At 38.9% G+C, this 16,459-nt stretch overlaps 1 protein-coding gene across 2 annotated transcripts in view; it reads right to left on the reverse strand.

Annotated features, from left to right (window-relative positions):
* The window catches only part of gpc6a (glypican 6a), a 215,409-nt gene that overhangs the window by 67,961 nt on the left and 130,989 nt on the right, over positions 1 to 16,459 (reverse strand). For both annotated transcript variants that reach the window (XM_034680812.1, XM_034680810.1), the window contains exon 4: positions 9,213 to 9,378. In XM_034680812.1, coding sequence (XP_034536703.1) covers positions 9,213 to 9,378 — 166 coding nt within the window. The remainder of the gene's footprint in view (positions 1 to 9,212; positions 9,379 to 16,459) is intronic.

Raw genomic sequence — 16,459 nt, forward strand, 5'->3', positions numbered from 1 at the left:
TGTTTTGATGTTGAGTGACACTGTGGAGTTTTTACAGCGAGATGAAAGGCAGGAAGGGTTTTTAGACGTCTCAGAGGCTTCAATGCAGCAAGGAAGAACACGAGCTGTGTGTCTGCCAAGCTATCGATATCATTTAAAGAACAGCACTGGCAGGTTGTTCATCTTCATAATCTCACAGACTTCACATAAAGTCCTTCGTGGAGGGCAGCAGAAACATTGGCTTGGATTCTAGTGAACTGGGGGTTGTAAGGGGGGGCTCCAGTTACACTGGGACACAATCCATGCAATTAAAAAGAGATGAGCAAATAAAATCAATGAGGATCGCTTACACAGTGGTGTCAAAGGACTCAACAGAGGACAACACGGACTATATCTTAATTTGGAAAAATAATGTGTTCATGGGGTTTTCCAAGTGTTTACAATGAGGGAAAATAGTGTTCTCACTTGAGGCTAGGAGGACTTTATTTTCTCTCTGTAAAACTGTTTAAATAGAAGTGATGAAGCCTCTCCCTTACAGATTCTCAACACAAGGATAACAATGGTGGATTTACTAGCCACAATTCCTCTTTAATCATCACAGGAAGTGTCACAGATTTAAGACAAAGGTGCAAAGAATCTGGCTTCTTATCCTGTGATTGTCTTTGTTTGCTAGAGTTATACCACTAATCAGGGATAGCACTAGCAATCAGATGATGCTTGAAAATACTGTGATGCTGACTGTTTACTGAAGTGTATTTGTTTTAATCTTGTTATCTACCAACAGCATCTGCTTTAAAGCTCCTGTGTGTCATTTTTGGTGCCCCCTCTGGTCACGGGTACCTTTTTCACCCTTAATGATTTTTATGTGCAAATATATAAGTTTTGTTTTCTGATGAGAAAAGAGATGAATATTGTCTTGCTTTATTCAAACACTGAATGTGTTACTCACTGTGAATATCTGCAGTGAAACCATAGACTGTATAAAATATGGACGTAGTATCCGTGACGTCACCCATCTGTTCCTAAGAGCTGTTTTGAAGCAAATCAACGGCAGCAGCCATATTGGTAATGCGGAACTCAACTAGGCAGAGTGTGAAGTAGTGTGAGTCTCTAAGCCAATGGCTGTGTGTTCCCGACCGGGAGTCACGTCAGTCATGTCCTTATTTGGGCAAAACTCATAATCTTAATATCTTCTTAACCGTCACGTTAGAAAAAAATTCACCCCCCGTACAGTGTGTGCCATTTGAGAGGTTAGCGTTGTAGGGCCAAGACGTTTTTTGAACCAGGCTGTAAACATGTTTATTAATGCTGCAAAGATCGTCTTTTTCCCATTCATATCTATGTGGTTTCCGGTGTTTCTGCAGCCAGCCTCAAGCAGATTTTCGATGTATTGCAGTTTATATCACTTCCACATTGGCTTCATCGTTTGAGACCGGAGTTTGCCGCTTGAGTGAAACATGTAACACAGGATGTGACATCATCCCGTTTGACACCTACCCCCTCACGGTTCTCACAAGCATGAAAAATCTCAGTACAGGGATAATAAATCATGCTGTTAATATTCTTGTCTGCTTTTGAAGGTCATACAGAAACATTGGTGTTCATTTCAGTCCGTTTCACTACCGGTTGATAACTCCTCACAGGAGCTTTAAATTAGGACATAAGGAGCTAAGTCTTTGTGTTGTGACGAGACGAGAGCTAGTTTAGCGTAGCGTTCTAAGCTTGATTAAAGAACTAGACTCATAGGATTGGTTTCTTTCTTATCTTTGTTTGGATTCTTGGTGTATACTACTACTTTACTATGTCAAACTATACTGCTATACTATACTAGAGGAAAACAAATTAAATAAAGTATTAACAATAATAATAAACATAAATAAATAAATAATGATAATAGTATAAATAATAAATTCATAAAGCACAAATAGAGAAAAATAGATCAAATAAAAATAAAATAGATAAATAAATAATATATTACTTATTTAAATACATAAATAAATCCTGTTAAATAAGAATATTATTTAAAGGTACAAAGATGTAATTAAGTCAGAACTACCTGAGGAATTTTTTTCCAAATCCAAAAACAAGTAGGAACAACTTCTCCTGTTAGCTAAACTTTTGTAGCATCAAGTTTTATACACATTGGGGAAATGCAACACATTGTTTTTTTATGTATGTGTGCTTTAAAACGGTCACCTTTAATCTAAGTGAGTTAAGTAGTAAGGTAGTAAGACATGCTAACAACCGTAGCATTTCTTAGAGCAGATAAATCTTTCCTTCCTTCAAATCTTGTGCTTTTGGATTGTGAAGACTTGAAAAGAAACCAAGCCATCAACAGAATGCGAGTGGAATTATCATGTGAACTCGCTGTCTGTGAAATAGCCTTGAGTTTGTATCTTTGCATGAAGCTCTGAAGTCTTGTGTAAATAACAGCGTGAGTCCTCCCTCTCTGCCACTCTCTTCGTCTCTCGTCATCTTCCATTCTTTCTGTCTTTCTCTCTCAGTCTGCCTCTCCCTTTGTGTGTGTCTCTCGCTCCCTCTCTCTTTGTCTCTCCCTCACTGTCTATTTTTCTCTCTCTGTAAGGGTATTTTAACAAGGTGCTGACAAGAAAAATGATAATGATGTGTCTGTCATGATGCAGGGCTGGGTAAATTTGTCATCGTGGCAGGTGACGGATGGTCTGGTATCCTTCATTGGCTAAGCCATGAATTCTTTCCCTGAACATTCAAAAACACATCCTCATGCACACACACCTCACATGCTAACACACACACACGCACACACACACACACACACACACACACACACACACACACACACACACACACACACACGCTCTCAGTCAGTTAAAAATCAGGAAACACAAGCATAAGGAAGTAAAAGGCATCCTTCCTCAGACGTGTGCTCATTGTTCACTGACAGTCTGTCTCTCTCTGCAGCATGGAAGCGATGAAGATGTTTCAGTAACCTTTACAGAGTGTCATCCACTGTACTGAGATTGTAATGTAGGAGTGTGTGACATGGTGCTGTAATCATTCCTCCTCTACTGCAAAGTGATACCAAGACTATTCAAGCTCACAAAGGCACTATTATTACACTCATGCCAGGAATAAACGCAGCAGTGACGCATCCAGTCTTCCTTATGTTCGCAGATGTTTAATAAAATCATAGATGGCGATCAGACTATTAGATTCTTTGAATTCTCTTTCTATCTTTTATTTTTCTTCCTGATTCTTTTGGTGTTCGTGTGTCTCAGAATTCCCCCCTGATTTGCCTTCTTACCTTACTTGCTTGGCTATTTTACTTTAAATTGTATGTACAAGCATTTTGAAAGAATGAAATCTATAGGCTCTGGCTTGGCCTCATGGTTGAGTTTTGCGCCCACAAAGCATGCAGGATGGGTTCGATTCCAGCCTGCCTTCACTTTCCTAGTTATCATTCTCCTGCACTCTCTCAGTTTCCTGTCCTCTGCATAATAAAGACATAAAACAAGCGGCAACCTCCTGTCTTAAAATATGAAGCCAATGCAGAAGTGCTAAAAACTGCAGTTCCTTAAGCGTCCACTAGAGGCTGGCTGCAGAAACACTGGAAACCACATACACACCCATTCAAAGGAGACGATCTTTACAGCAGAAATAAACATGTTTACAGCCTGGCTCAAATAAAAGTTTAGAGAATGGCTCATTTTTTTAGTTTTGAAGATATTAAACTTACAAGTTTTGCCCAAATAAGGACATGGCTAACTTGATTGACAACCTGTAGCTGTTAGCGAGGAAGCTAAAGGCCTGCCTCTTTACCTCACACTAGCTCAACAGAAGTTAGGTTGAGTTTTGCATTTCCAATATGGCTCCCACTAATGATCGGCTTCAGAAACAGGGCTTCAAGAACAGATGGGTGACGTCTTGGATACTACATCCATTTTTTTTACAGTCTATAGTGAAAAAGCCCAAAAGTATAACTTACAAAATGAATGATCAAAATCATTTAAATGTGGCGTTAAAGAACCCATATGTAATTTTCAATGAATGTGTGCAGTATGATATTGATTCAGGGTTCAATTTTAGGGCGGAAAGAGAAGTAATCCAAACATTCTGTGCAGGCAGAACCAACTGGAGAAAAAAAAATCTGCTCTGCTTTTCTAAAAAAAATGAGATACCCGACACCTCAGTGGCACACTGTGGGGATCCAGTATTTTCAGCAATTGTCTGATTGTCTCTTGAGTCACCTGTAGGCAGCTTGAATGTATTTCAGATGCATCGTCTTATATCCATAGAGCCATATCTGCACAGCTGATCCTGGAGGTAGCATCACCGCTGACCCCTCACACCCTGGACACAAATTCTTCAAACTCCTCCCCTCCGGCAGGCGCTACAGATCACTGTGCGCCAAAACAACCCGCCATAAGAACAGTTTCTTCCCCCAGGCTGTCACTGATGAACACTAAACCATAACAGTGTCATACCTGTTAGATAAATACTCTCTGTAAATATACATGTAGATATACAATGCAACAATTCTCCAAGCAGAATTCCATATTTCAATTTTTTGTACTATTTAACTTCTATTTTTATAATGTAAAAACTACCTCTGCAACTCACCACTGCACTTTATCATATTATTTTAGCCTGTACATATTAGTCAAGCCTATTTGTTGTTTCTTTGTATTTATAGCTAAGGTTATTGTTATTATATTTTTATTTTATTTTTTATTGTAGTTCTTATTCTTATTCTTATTCTTAAGCCTTGTACAAAGAGAGCACAGTTTACTAAAGTCAAATTCCTTGTGTGTTCAAGCATACTTGGCGAATAAAGCTGATTCTGATTCTGATTCTGATTCTGAGAAGTGCTGCAACGTGCAGCAGGTCAGAACGGGCCTTACGTCTAAACAAGTGCAAGGTACTTAAGGTGACAAACTAATAACAGTATCATCTCTGTTACTTAAAGACAAGAGTATGTCCCAAAGTCTTCAACCCAAAGTAAATATAACTGGATTAAACTGAACAACCGGAGCATGTTACCTCCTTGTGCTGCCTTCAGGTGCTGTTGGGATTTTATGGTAGCGGTATCTCGTTAATTCAGAAAAAAAATTCTCATAATTCCAAGATGATCATACGGAATAGGATTAGGGCCACTGGAAATAACAAAATCAAGGTGCATTATTTATTTATTTTAATTCTAAGAAAAAGGTCAGAATTCTGACTTTAATTTCTACGGGAGCCCTAAAAGGACATGATTAAATAGATTTTTTTTTCTCAGTTTTCTCGAGATAACAAGTTCATTTTCACGTTATCTCGAGAAAATAAGGCTTGTTATCTTGAGATAACTAGAAAAAAAAAGTCGAGATCTGGAGAAAACAAGTGAAACTAACTTGTTATCTTGAGAAAACAGAGAAAATACATGTATTTAATGATGTTCTTTTATGGCTTTCATAAATTTCAGAAACAAAATATTACACTTCAATTTTTTTTCCCCAGTGGTCCTAATCCTCTTCTGTATGAGCAACACATTAATTCAGCATATAATCTAAAATAACTTTTCTTATAATTCTGGTATAATTAACACATTAATTCAGAAAAACAGAACGTTTTTACCCTCATTTGAATGCAACAAACTACCGTAGGGAACAGCTCAACTGACTCCATAATGTTTTTCAGCAAAGGCAAAAAAAAAACCCTCAACATTTCTCCACCTGATGAAATATAATTTTCAAAATGTTTCACGTAATGCGGCTCTCCTGTTACTCTGTGTTCCTGTTTTTTTGAGCGAGACAGAACAAGGTGAGTTCCATTTACGGTTCATCGTTGCTAAAAATGGTTGTCTGCAGTTTTGTCAGGCGCGGAAATCGATGTCACCTTGTGTTTTGTGTTTTTGGGAATGAAGGAAGAAGAAAACAGCATCCCATAAATGTTTAAGAGGAAGCAGGAAAACAACTGAGTTCACACTGAGCTGTTGTTGTGCTCCATGTTTTTAATATTGAAATCAGGTTTTAAATGTTTCACTTTTTTATTCTAACTGTTATTTGTGGTACGAGTCAGAGCTGCAGACAGAACCTTAGTGTTGTTAGCGAGACTTTAAAGGATTAATAATGTTGAAAAAAAGAGAGTTTCTACATCTGTGACTGACACTGTGTAGATTATATTTCTGAACATGTGAGTGAAAACTGACCACCTGAAGGGAGCGAGCATAGACATAATTACCCTGAAAGCACCGGCCTATTATTTCCATGACATTTCACAAAGTCCCCCATTAAAATACTGCAGGCACATCTATAAGTAAGAATATACTGTACCTTTGAAATTGGCGTCTTTTATATCAGTGCGGTATTATGGGTTGTTAGAAGTGTTAGTGCCTCTATACAAGAAAGTTTTCAGCACATTAGAGATGGTCTATTTTAACTGTGTGAGACATTTTTTGCTGACAAAGGTTAAATGTTGTTATATTAATGCTTGACAGACCTCAAAGTGTGTATTTATTTTGCAGAATTGGACTTGAAAAATTGGCTTAAACCCCAAAAATATGTTTTTAATTTATTTTGATGAAAAAAAAAAGTTAATTTAACTTGAATGCTAACAACCAACACAGCTTTCTGTTTTTATGCCCCTGAACTGTGGACAAAAAAACGGCGAGCTCTCTTTGTATTTCTGAAAGTAAATTAAAGACTCATATTTTCATCTGATGGGTTGGCGACCTGTCCAGGATATACCCTGCCTTCCGCCTGAAGTCTGCTGGGATTAGCTCCAGCCCGCCATGACCCCGAATGGGATAAGCGGTCAAGAAAATGGATGGAAGGATGGATGGATGGATGGATGGATGGATGGATGGATGGATGGATGGATAGATGGATAGATGGATGGATGGATGGATGGATGGATGGATAGATGGATAGATGGATGGATGGATGGATGGATGGATGGATGGATGGATGGATGGATAGATGGATGGATAGATGGATTTTCAATCTGACTTTTAATTTGGAGTAATTTATTTTCAGTGATGGACTGCATTTTTATAATCCTTTTTTTTTAACAATTTTTATTAATTTATCTTATTTATTAATGTATTCTTGTATTTATCTGATCTTTTTGACTTTAACTGATTTTTAAAATTTTCTGTCCCTCTGCTGCATGCTTGTATGTATAAAAGGTGTTGTATAAATAAAGTTGAGTTGAGTTTGATTGCTATGGGATTGATGCAAATAAAAAAAGGCTGCAAATCAGATGTAATTAAATCATTAATAAAAAAATAATTCCATATGTGTTCTTTCATAGTTTTGGTGTCTTCAGTATTAATCTACAATGTTGAAAATAATAAAATAAATAAATAAAAACCATGTGTCCAAACTTCTGACTGGTACTGTATACATGTACAGTATGTGTCTATATATTGTCTTGGTTGCTGAAACCCACTGTGAATGTTGTGGGTTTTTTTGTGATTTGTACATGGCTTCTCTGATGCAGACTGAAGTAAACGTATACTTAACTAACTGAATGCAGCAGGTATTTAAGAATGTAAAAATATGACATAACAGGACATCCATCTTGTACCTGGTGTGTGTACAAGTGTGAAGTAATCTGAGTTTTGTATTAAAGTGAAATAAATCCCTATCACTGTTTTCTCTTGGTTTAAGGAGTAGACTTTCTTTTTTTTAGATCTGTTTTTATCACAGACAGGAAACAAAGATTTACATTTCTTACATAAACATCCGTCGTTCAAGCGGATTAAAAAAGCTTACAGACCTTCTTCAGAGCTCATTGCCTGCTTCTCTTCAACTGAGGAAGTTTAAAACTTAATAAAAAGCCTGGAGTCTCTTCAGGTTTTACCGATCAATGGTATTGATGGTGACATTTCAGCCTGAACAGAGTCCTCAGGTAAATGTCATCCAGGGTTCTTAAAAATTGAGGGCCTTGCCTCTAATCTAACCTCCTCTAATAAGTGATGATTTGAAGGGATGGCAATGACAGACTGCGTGCAGGTGCGATCCATAAATTTCTATAATGCAAAGATGTGCTCCAGTGGTGAGAACTGACCTGTGATACATTTAGAAGTTGTCTCTGAAAGGCAAATCAATATTTCTTGTGAGCTGCATCGTAAGCAAATCGAAGTTCTTTAGCAACAGATAATGAATACAAAATGTCAGAAGGTGTCAGAAATGAGTCTTTCAATGTAGAAATAAACATCCCCTGGGTTCTACTTTCTAATTATAACACCTTCAACAATACTGCAAAAAACACACAGTCTGCACAAAAAAGTGTTCCAAAATTAAAAATCCACTTTTTCCACATCTCAAGGGCGTTTTTGTCTCAGCAGATACATCATTCTGTTGCAACAACAGCTTTTCCCATTACTGTCAAGCACAGCGTCCCTTTGCGGCAATAGATTTGCCTCTTCACAACTGAACAAGACACTAACTTTTTAACACATGTCATAAAGCTGCGAGACATCTCATTCAGTGCATAGGGGCCTGTGTTGATCTGAGACTTCAGATGTGCCATCGGAGAGAACAAGCGGTACGTCATCTGATGGTTTCTCCAACGACAGGCCTGTCACAAAACAGCCAAACGCTTCGAAGTGCAGCTCGCTTGACACAGTCTTCAGGGATGTCGTGCAAAAAAAAAAAAAAAAAAAAAGCAGCGTCGCCCCATTTAAAAAAAAAAGTGGTAAGTGTGGGTGGGAGGATGAGATTGGGGTACATAACAAATACAGCATTGGCCTACAAAAGATCCAGAGGGAGCACTCTATGTGCCTCCTTGGTATCCATTTAACAGGAGGGCTTACAGCAGCCAGCTACTTACAGCCTAACTGAAGTGCTATATTACTCAGTGAGCTCAGCTGGAAACACTATAGAAAATGTGTTTGCCTAGGATCTGCTCTTCTTTATCAATCCCAAACAGCAGGGACCAGAGCTTTAAGCACCATGCCAGGGTTTCAGCAATAGCAAACAACATTTCAGACGGAGGGAAAAAGGGGGGAATGGTTGCACAAATAAGATTTCAGTTTTGTCTCTGCAAATCCTTTAAAGCTGAATCTAACACAGTACATTCTGCTGGATTCCCACAGAGAATATTCAAAGACACCTCCTTTAAAAGTAACATGCAGACTTGGAAGGGAAAGTTCAAGTGTGCACACAGACAGACAGACCGACAGGCAGAAACAAACCTTCAAAGATTAAGACTACAAAGCGAAAAACAGGTGCAAGGGCACTTGATTGGAATCAGAATTTTCTGTCTCTCACCGATGAAGAGGTTCCATTCAGCATCCAGATCTGCCTGGTTGGCGAGACAGCCCCTCATGACATTGTGACAGTAGTTGTGGCAGGGTTTCAGGCCAGGCATGCCGCGGCAGTAAGGGCAGTACAGCATCTTGGTCAAGGCTTTGACACATGCTGGAACTACATTCACCTGTGAGATAAAGAGATGGGAACAGTTATTTTTTGTACAAACAATGTCAAAAAACAAATAAAGAAGAGGTGTGTTTTCTGTCAGGAGGTCAGCTCTCACTGTCTGCTGCGTCTGCAGGTGTCAGAAGGTAATAAACAGAGCGCTGTGGAAACTACCTGTTTTTACTTTTCCCCGTTTTCCACAGCAAACATCCACAGTCAGCGATCATGGAGAGTAAAACATGAATGTAGTCTCTGTGATGAGACCCACTCGTTTCAGAGATGTTGGGCGCCATATTGGAAATGCTGATTCGACCTAACCATTGTCAGGCAGGTTTTTAGCCTCTTGGTGAGCAACTACAATGTGCCCACTTGTTTCACAATTAAACTATACCCCTACCTCGTACCCAGTTTTTGTACCGAGCTTTAAACATCTTTATTTTCTGCCGATAAAAATGTGGCACCAGTTTAGCCTACAGTGGCTAAGTTGCATGCTCCATTCATAGTCTTCAAGCGGCCGCTCCCCACTCTCTCTCCTTGTTTCTTGCTCTATCCATGTTAAGGCATAAATGCCTGAGAATATAACTTGAAAGATTGGGCATATCAACATAGGACCTAATGGTGATTTTTGGGCTTTTGCAGCCATCCTCAAGTGGACACTTAGGGAACTGCAATTTGTTGCACTGTTGCAGTGGCTTCATTGTTCAACACCAGAGGTAGCAGCTTGTGAGTGATACATTTGAACATTAAAAAGAAGCAGAGCGAGATTTTGTTTTTGTTTTTATAGCAAAACACTTCAACAAAAAGATAAGATGTACCACTTTCACCTTAGAGAGGCACAACAAACACAAACCAAAAGTTCCTGAATCTTTATGGGAAGTATTTTGTTTTTTTCTTTCCCCTAAATATAATGAGTTAAGAATTCATGCAGAGGGAACCTCTATTTCTCATTCTTCTAATTGGCAGTTTTTTTCTTTTCTTTCTTTTTTTGTGCATGTATTTCTTTTGTATGTTTGTTGTTATAAATAAAAAAAAATAAATAAATAAAAAAAATCTATATCTATGTCTTGTGTTGAAATGTACTTCTGTTCTGTGTGAAAAACAAAAAGTTAAGAAAAATGAAAATGAAATAAAATCTTGCAAAATAAATTGAACACATTTATATAATTATATAATTATAATCCCCCCAAAAATACATAAAAATAAACAAAAATATTTTGGATTTGGTAAAGGAAAATTATTGAATGTTTGTTATGAATATGTAAAAATTTTCACAAATAAAATCTATAAAAGGAAATAAAATATATTCTGAATTTTGAAAATGAAAAAAGTGTATGTTTGTTGTTCGTAATATATAACAATTGTTATAAATACAAACTTAATGAATACATAAATTACTACAAAATATTTTGAATTTGAAAATGAAACTTATTATATATCTGTTGTTATAAATATATAAAAATGTTTATAAATTATCAAATAAATAAAATATTTCGATTTTTTTAATGAAAAAAAATCTGGATGTTTTCTTCTTTTTATCTCCTTGAGAATTTACCGGAGCTTCTTTTGTACTCAAAACAATTATTTGTGTTTCAAGAAAAAAAAAAAATTCATTCGTAGCTTCTTAAAAGAAGTACTCTGACAATCCTGTAAAAAAACTAGCATTGATACATCCAGATCTGCACTTACGTTGAGTTCTCGTCTGCAATCGTTGCAACTGTTCAATTGTCATAACACCATAATTGACACTTTCATATTTTCACGATACCTTCAGAGGTTTGTACAGACTCCACTACATGAAGCAGTCTGTGCAGACTGAGCATCAATTGCAAAGAATGAAATCGCCAAACCAAAGTTCCGGGGGAAAAAGTCAGCCGCTATTCAACTCCTGACAAACATCCCAGCACCACATCACATCCTCTGAAGCCTGAAATGTGAAAAGCAACCAGATAAAACTGAATGACAAAAGGTTTACAACTCTGTCCATCTCCATTCTGTGTGAGTGCTGTGCCTTTTGTTGTCGGGCCGTGTCACTGTATCGGCTTGAGTAGAAGCGACAGCATCCTCACATCTGCTTCCCTTCAGAGGTGCGGATGCAGAGCCAAGAGTACATCTGATAATTGGCCTGTCAGCCTCTGTATTCATGCTTGACTTTAGATGTTGTCCGGTACACACCCTGGAGACTGCTGGTATGTGTGAGTGTGTGTATGTGTGTGTGTGTGTGTGTGTGTGTGTGTGTGTGTGTGTGTGTGTGTGTGTGTGTGTGTGTGTGTGTGTGTGTGTGTGTGTGTGTGTGTGTGTGTGTGTGTGTGTGTACAGAGGAAGTTGGCAGATTGGTCAGTGGTAGTCATATAGAAGGACCGCACAACTGGAGACCATTTTCTCTACTTCAAGGGTTTAGCTCTGGTGGAGGAACCGATTGGCCCAGCACAGAAATCATCTGAGGAGACAGTTTTTAAAAACATGAAAGAAGTCTAATTTTAGAATAAAGCCATCATCACTCATCTGAAGGAAAGGGTGATCAGTTTGACATTTCTAAAAGTCAGGTCAAGAAATGTGCCTTAAAGAGCTCTACTATCTGCACAGCCTCAGACAGTCTGCTCGCTTTAAACCCTGACTAAGATAAGGAACAACTACAAAATCTTTAAAAGGAAAAAAAGCTGAAGAGGAGGCAGAAACTGAAGAAAGAAAAAACAGAACTTAGCTGAGCTTTTATTCCATAAAGTTTAATTCATTTCAAGGTTAGCCCATCGTTGTTTTTCCACTTTTTTGTCTCAATAATTCGATTTTCATGAGGAGCTTTATTGTTGGAAGAAAGGAAAGAAGCAATACAGAGAGAGGACACAAAGCTGGTGATGTAACACAGCTGAAGATAAAAAAGAGACCAAGCAAAAAAAAGGAAAACAACATCAGTGCACTCCTGTATGAACATCCATGGCAACATCTGAAGCCGCCAAACGACATCCACCTCCATCCAGCCTGCTCTGTGGTTTGTCTTTGATTTTACTGCTGCAATGACCACGCCACCTGTGTGTGTGTTTGAATATGTGTGTGTGTGTGTGTGTGTGTGTGTGTGTGTGTGTGTGTGTGTGTGTGCGTGTGTGTGTGTGTGCATGTGTGTGTGCATGTGTGTGTCTGTGCCTGAGAGGGAGACAGACAGCAGTAGAAAGACAGAGGTGTTCACTGTCATGTATTTCCTTGCATGGCAGCTGGCAACAAGGATCAAATGAGCCGTCCCTGACATTTACAATCTGCTGCTGACATCACGCGACGTCTCGTAAGAAGGCCATTAAACGAGGCTGCTAGCTGTCATTTCCAGTGCTGCGTGTCAGCTGCTGGTATGTTGCCTTGTAAATTGTTAAGTCAGAGTGGGAGTGGGAATAACATATGGAGATTTTTCCATCAAACAAGGTTAATTTGATTAAACACGTTTCTAAGGCGGCACGCACAAAGAAATATTTGTGTTAAGCATCTGTTGCATCATGGGAAAAAAGGGTGATCTGATTGATTTAGTCAGTCCTGGAGAATATTTGCGTGTGTGTGCATTACTGACTGTAAAAGTCATGGGCCTAGATCCATCTATCTCAGTGATGTGTCCACTGAGATGATGTCCATTTATTATGGACATCATGGACCAGTCTAAGGAAGTCACCCATCGGTTTTTGAAGAGGTGCCATGAAGCCCAAAAATGAGGGTCCTCATGTCAGAAATGCTAACTCCAACAGACTTCTGACGACTCTAGAAACCAGCAGAGAGGTGGAGTTAAGACCAAAGCCTTGTCGCATTGCAAAAATGCTAAGCTGACTAATCAGCCACGCCCTTAATTATGCATAACTCTAACCCTGGGAGTCAACAGGATGCATGTGCGCCGCATTACGGCTGCAACACAGCTTTGGTCCGTCCAAGGGCTTACGCCCTGGTCCACAGGACGCGTGTTGGGAGCGTAGCGCAGCTTATGGATAGCAGCTCAGAGCAGGCAGAATCAGCTGGGTCCAGCATAGAGAGAACCACATACAAACAAAAAGTCACACAGCCTTTCTGTGGTTGAATTTCAACTCATTTCAAAACTATTTCAGCTCATTTGGATAGTATTCCATTAATTTTGTGCTTTAATCCTCACTGAGGATGCTGCATAACTGTAAAGTTTTGTTTTTGCAGGTTTAGATGAGTTTAATAATAATTACTCGGCTCTATTTTGTTTTCCTGTTACCCTCTGACACAGTTATCATCTTAAAGTCCTGTTGTAGTCGACATGGATCACAGATATGTGGCTGTTTGTAGCTTACATCCAGAATCGATGAGTATTTCTGATCTAAACGATCTCTAAACTGCCGGGAGTCCGTATATGATGTTTTATTTTGAGATTGGTGGATATTGCATGCGATCCTCTTGCCTGACTTCCTGTCCAGGTCGTTCTTTTCTGTGCAAATTGATGCGTGCTGGGCGTGGGCTGCGTCGAAAATAGACTTGAAGCGTATCTCTGGGGGAGTGGCGCGGGGGCATGCTCCTGAGACGGAGCTAAGACGCGCCGCAGTGCGCCCTGTGGACCCTAGAGCATTGACTAGAATAGGAACGTATCGGCTGCGCAGTGCGTGGCGCAGCTGTAATGTCATGCCACGCATCCTGTGGACCAGAGGCTTAAGACATTATCTATCAGTCCTGATGTGATATAAAAATTCTTAAGCTATAAATCCCCGAAAAGTTGGAGACAGCCTCAAGTGGACACTCTCGCTTATTATTACCCAGCTTTCTAACTGATCTTCCGCCTGTGTAAGATGCTTGATTCTGATTGGTCACAACAAAATCATAATAACTGTTCATCATTTTACAGTCTAACAATGAACAATTACTACTTGTTGTGTGAGGACAATAATACATTCTATGTCGGTCTCTAAAATGTTATTTATCTGCTTTTTAAAATGATATGAGTCTATAAGTCAGAAAACTTTTGAGTGGATACAAACATTATGTTGCTAGTTCATGTTGAAATAATAAAAATTGTGTTGACATATTTTATAGCTTCATATATACGTACATTTATAAATTCATAATGGTGCTGTTGAACCCTTCATGCACCTCTCTCTTTTTTCAACACATTTTCTACATTAAGCAGCGACACATTTCTCCATTTTCCATTTCACAGACAGGCCTGGAGGGAGTACAGAAAAATAAGAGGACGAGCAAACAGAAAGAGAACTGGCTGGGGAGAAATCCAAAGATGCTGCCAAAGACGCAAGAGAAACAAACAGAGAGAAATTTGAGAGACAGATACAGATGAAACAGACGGAGAGGAAACCGGACAAGACTCTCGCAGACAAACAGAAGGAACGGGCAGGTGCTGCCGACACGTTTGGACCAGAAACAGAACCTAAGACGTGCCAGCCTGAGTGTTAGCTGAGATGAAACTGACTCATGTTTCCAGAAGACTTTTTACACGTACATAAAAACATTAACGCTTCCTATAAGGATGTTAAAGTTCTCTCTACAGACTTTAGCTTCAGATCTCAGTCCCTGCCTTCATTTTCTGTCCTTTAATTCAAAATTAGCACCACACCCTTAAAATGTCACATCTGACTGCTACATGCAATCCACCGGCCTTCTCTCTACTGTAACTGAGAGAGAGATGAGACAGTTCTTAGATTGCACTTTCACTTCCAGCTCCATCCTCATGCATCTCCAGCCATCTCTCTCTCTCCTCCCTCCCTCCTCAATGACTCAAACTGCACAGATTAAATATAACATTTTCCCATCCAGCTATTTGAATCATTTCATTTCTCAGGCTAATTTGCATATAAATATATTTGCTACAGTGACAGGCTGAAAAAAGTGATAGAGAGAGCCTTTTGTTTCCTCAGCTGGCTCAGGCCCAACTGGTCTCCCGTACCTGAGCAGGGACATTAAATCGCGTGAAAACCACAATCATAAAAAAAAACTAGTCGACAGGATGACTCCGGGAAATATTCACTTCATAAATTCACTGTTATAGCAGAAATTATAACAGCATTAGAGGAGCAGCAAGAAGAATGAGTGTTCAGTTTCTTCAGCAAACAATTACAAATTGTGTTTTTTAACAACATCAATATCTGGACCAACTGATTGATGTAACTATCCACTCCAGGGCCAACATTTCTGTCTTAAAGCTATGTGATTATTCCCTGTGGGTGACACCAGAGGATGGAATGTAGAGACACAGTAAAACAGTATGTGTCTTGAACAACAGTAAAGCAGGGTATAGTGCAGAGGTACTCGATTACAAATGTTAAAGGGCCACAAATCATTTATTCAATGAGCCAAAGGTCCATTTAATGAGGTCGGTCAGATCATATGCAATAATACTGTAATATTCAAAACAAAATGTCCTTTTTGTTCAAAATAACAACTAAAATGTGAACTACTGTACATGTTGTTGTGTGTTTTTGTGTCATAGATGTGTCAAGGGTCCTGCTTGCAGCTTGATATGATGATTTCAGTGCATTTATTTTGTAGTTCTTTCAAATTGGAAATCTTAAGCACAGCTATAGTCTCCTGGCATATTAAGCACATGGGTCTTGTGGTGGTTGGTGGCTGGAGGGTGAGTGAATTCAAAAGTTTCACTCCATTCTTCTTTCAATCGATGATTTTCACCGTCAACTTTTCTTTGAACAGCAAACTTGAAACACCGTTTTCGTGCATTCTAGGGTCCTACAGCTGGGAAAGTGCCAATATGCGAACTGCTCCATAAATGAAAGTGAAAGTTAAAAATTGCACTCTCAGCAGTGGACTCCAACTGATCGTTGACATGAAGACAAGCCCCGGTAAACACGCGGTGACCCGACCAAAACACAGAGTGAAGGAATAACAGTTCGGGGGCCACCTATTGAGGGCCTCTGGTCTAGTTTTACGACTTCAACGTGAATGAATACGTTAAGTTAATTGTTATTTTGATCCTCAAGGAGGCCAGTAAGAATACTGATGCAAAAGAGTCGCAACTAACTGTCAAATCTTCTTAAAATCAGTCAACAGACATTTTTAAAATGTGTTTATTTTAGTTACTTTTGTATACAGAACAAAGAAACAGTGTGCATCTTTATTATGTTGGGAAATAAAAGTATAAGATTGGGACA

This window comes from Notolabrus celidotus, chromosome 3, assembly GCF_009762535.1.
Source record: "Notolabrus celidotus isolate fNotCel1 chromosome 3, fNotCel1.pri, whole genome shotgun sequence".
NCBI classification, from domain to species: domain Eukaryota; kingdom Metazoa; phylum Chordata; class Actinopteri; order Labriformes; family Labridae; genus Notolabrus; species Notolabrus celidotus.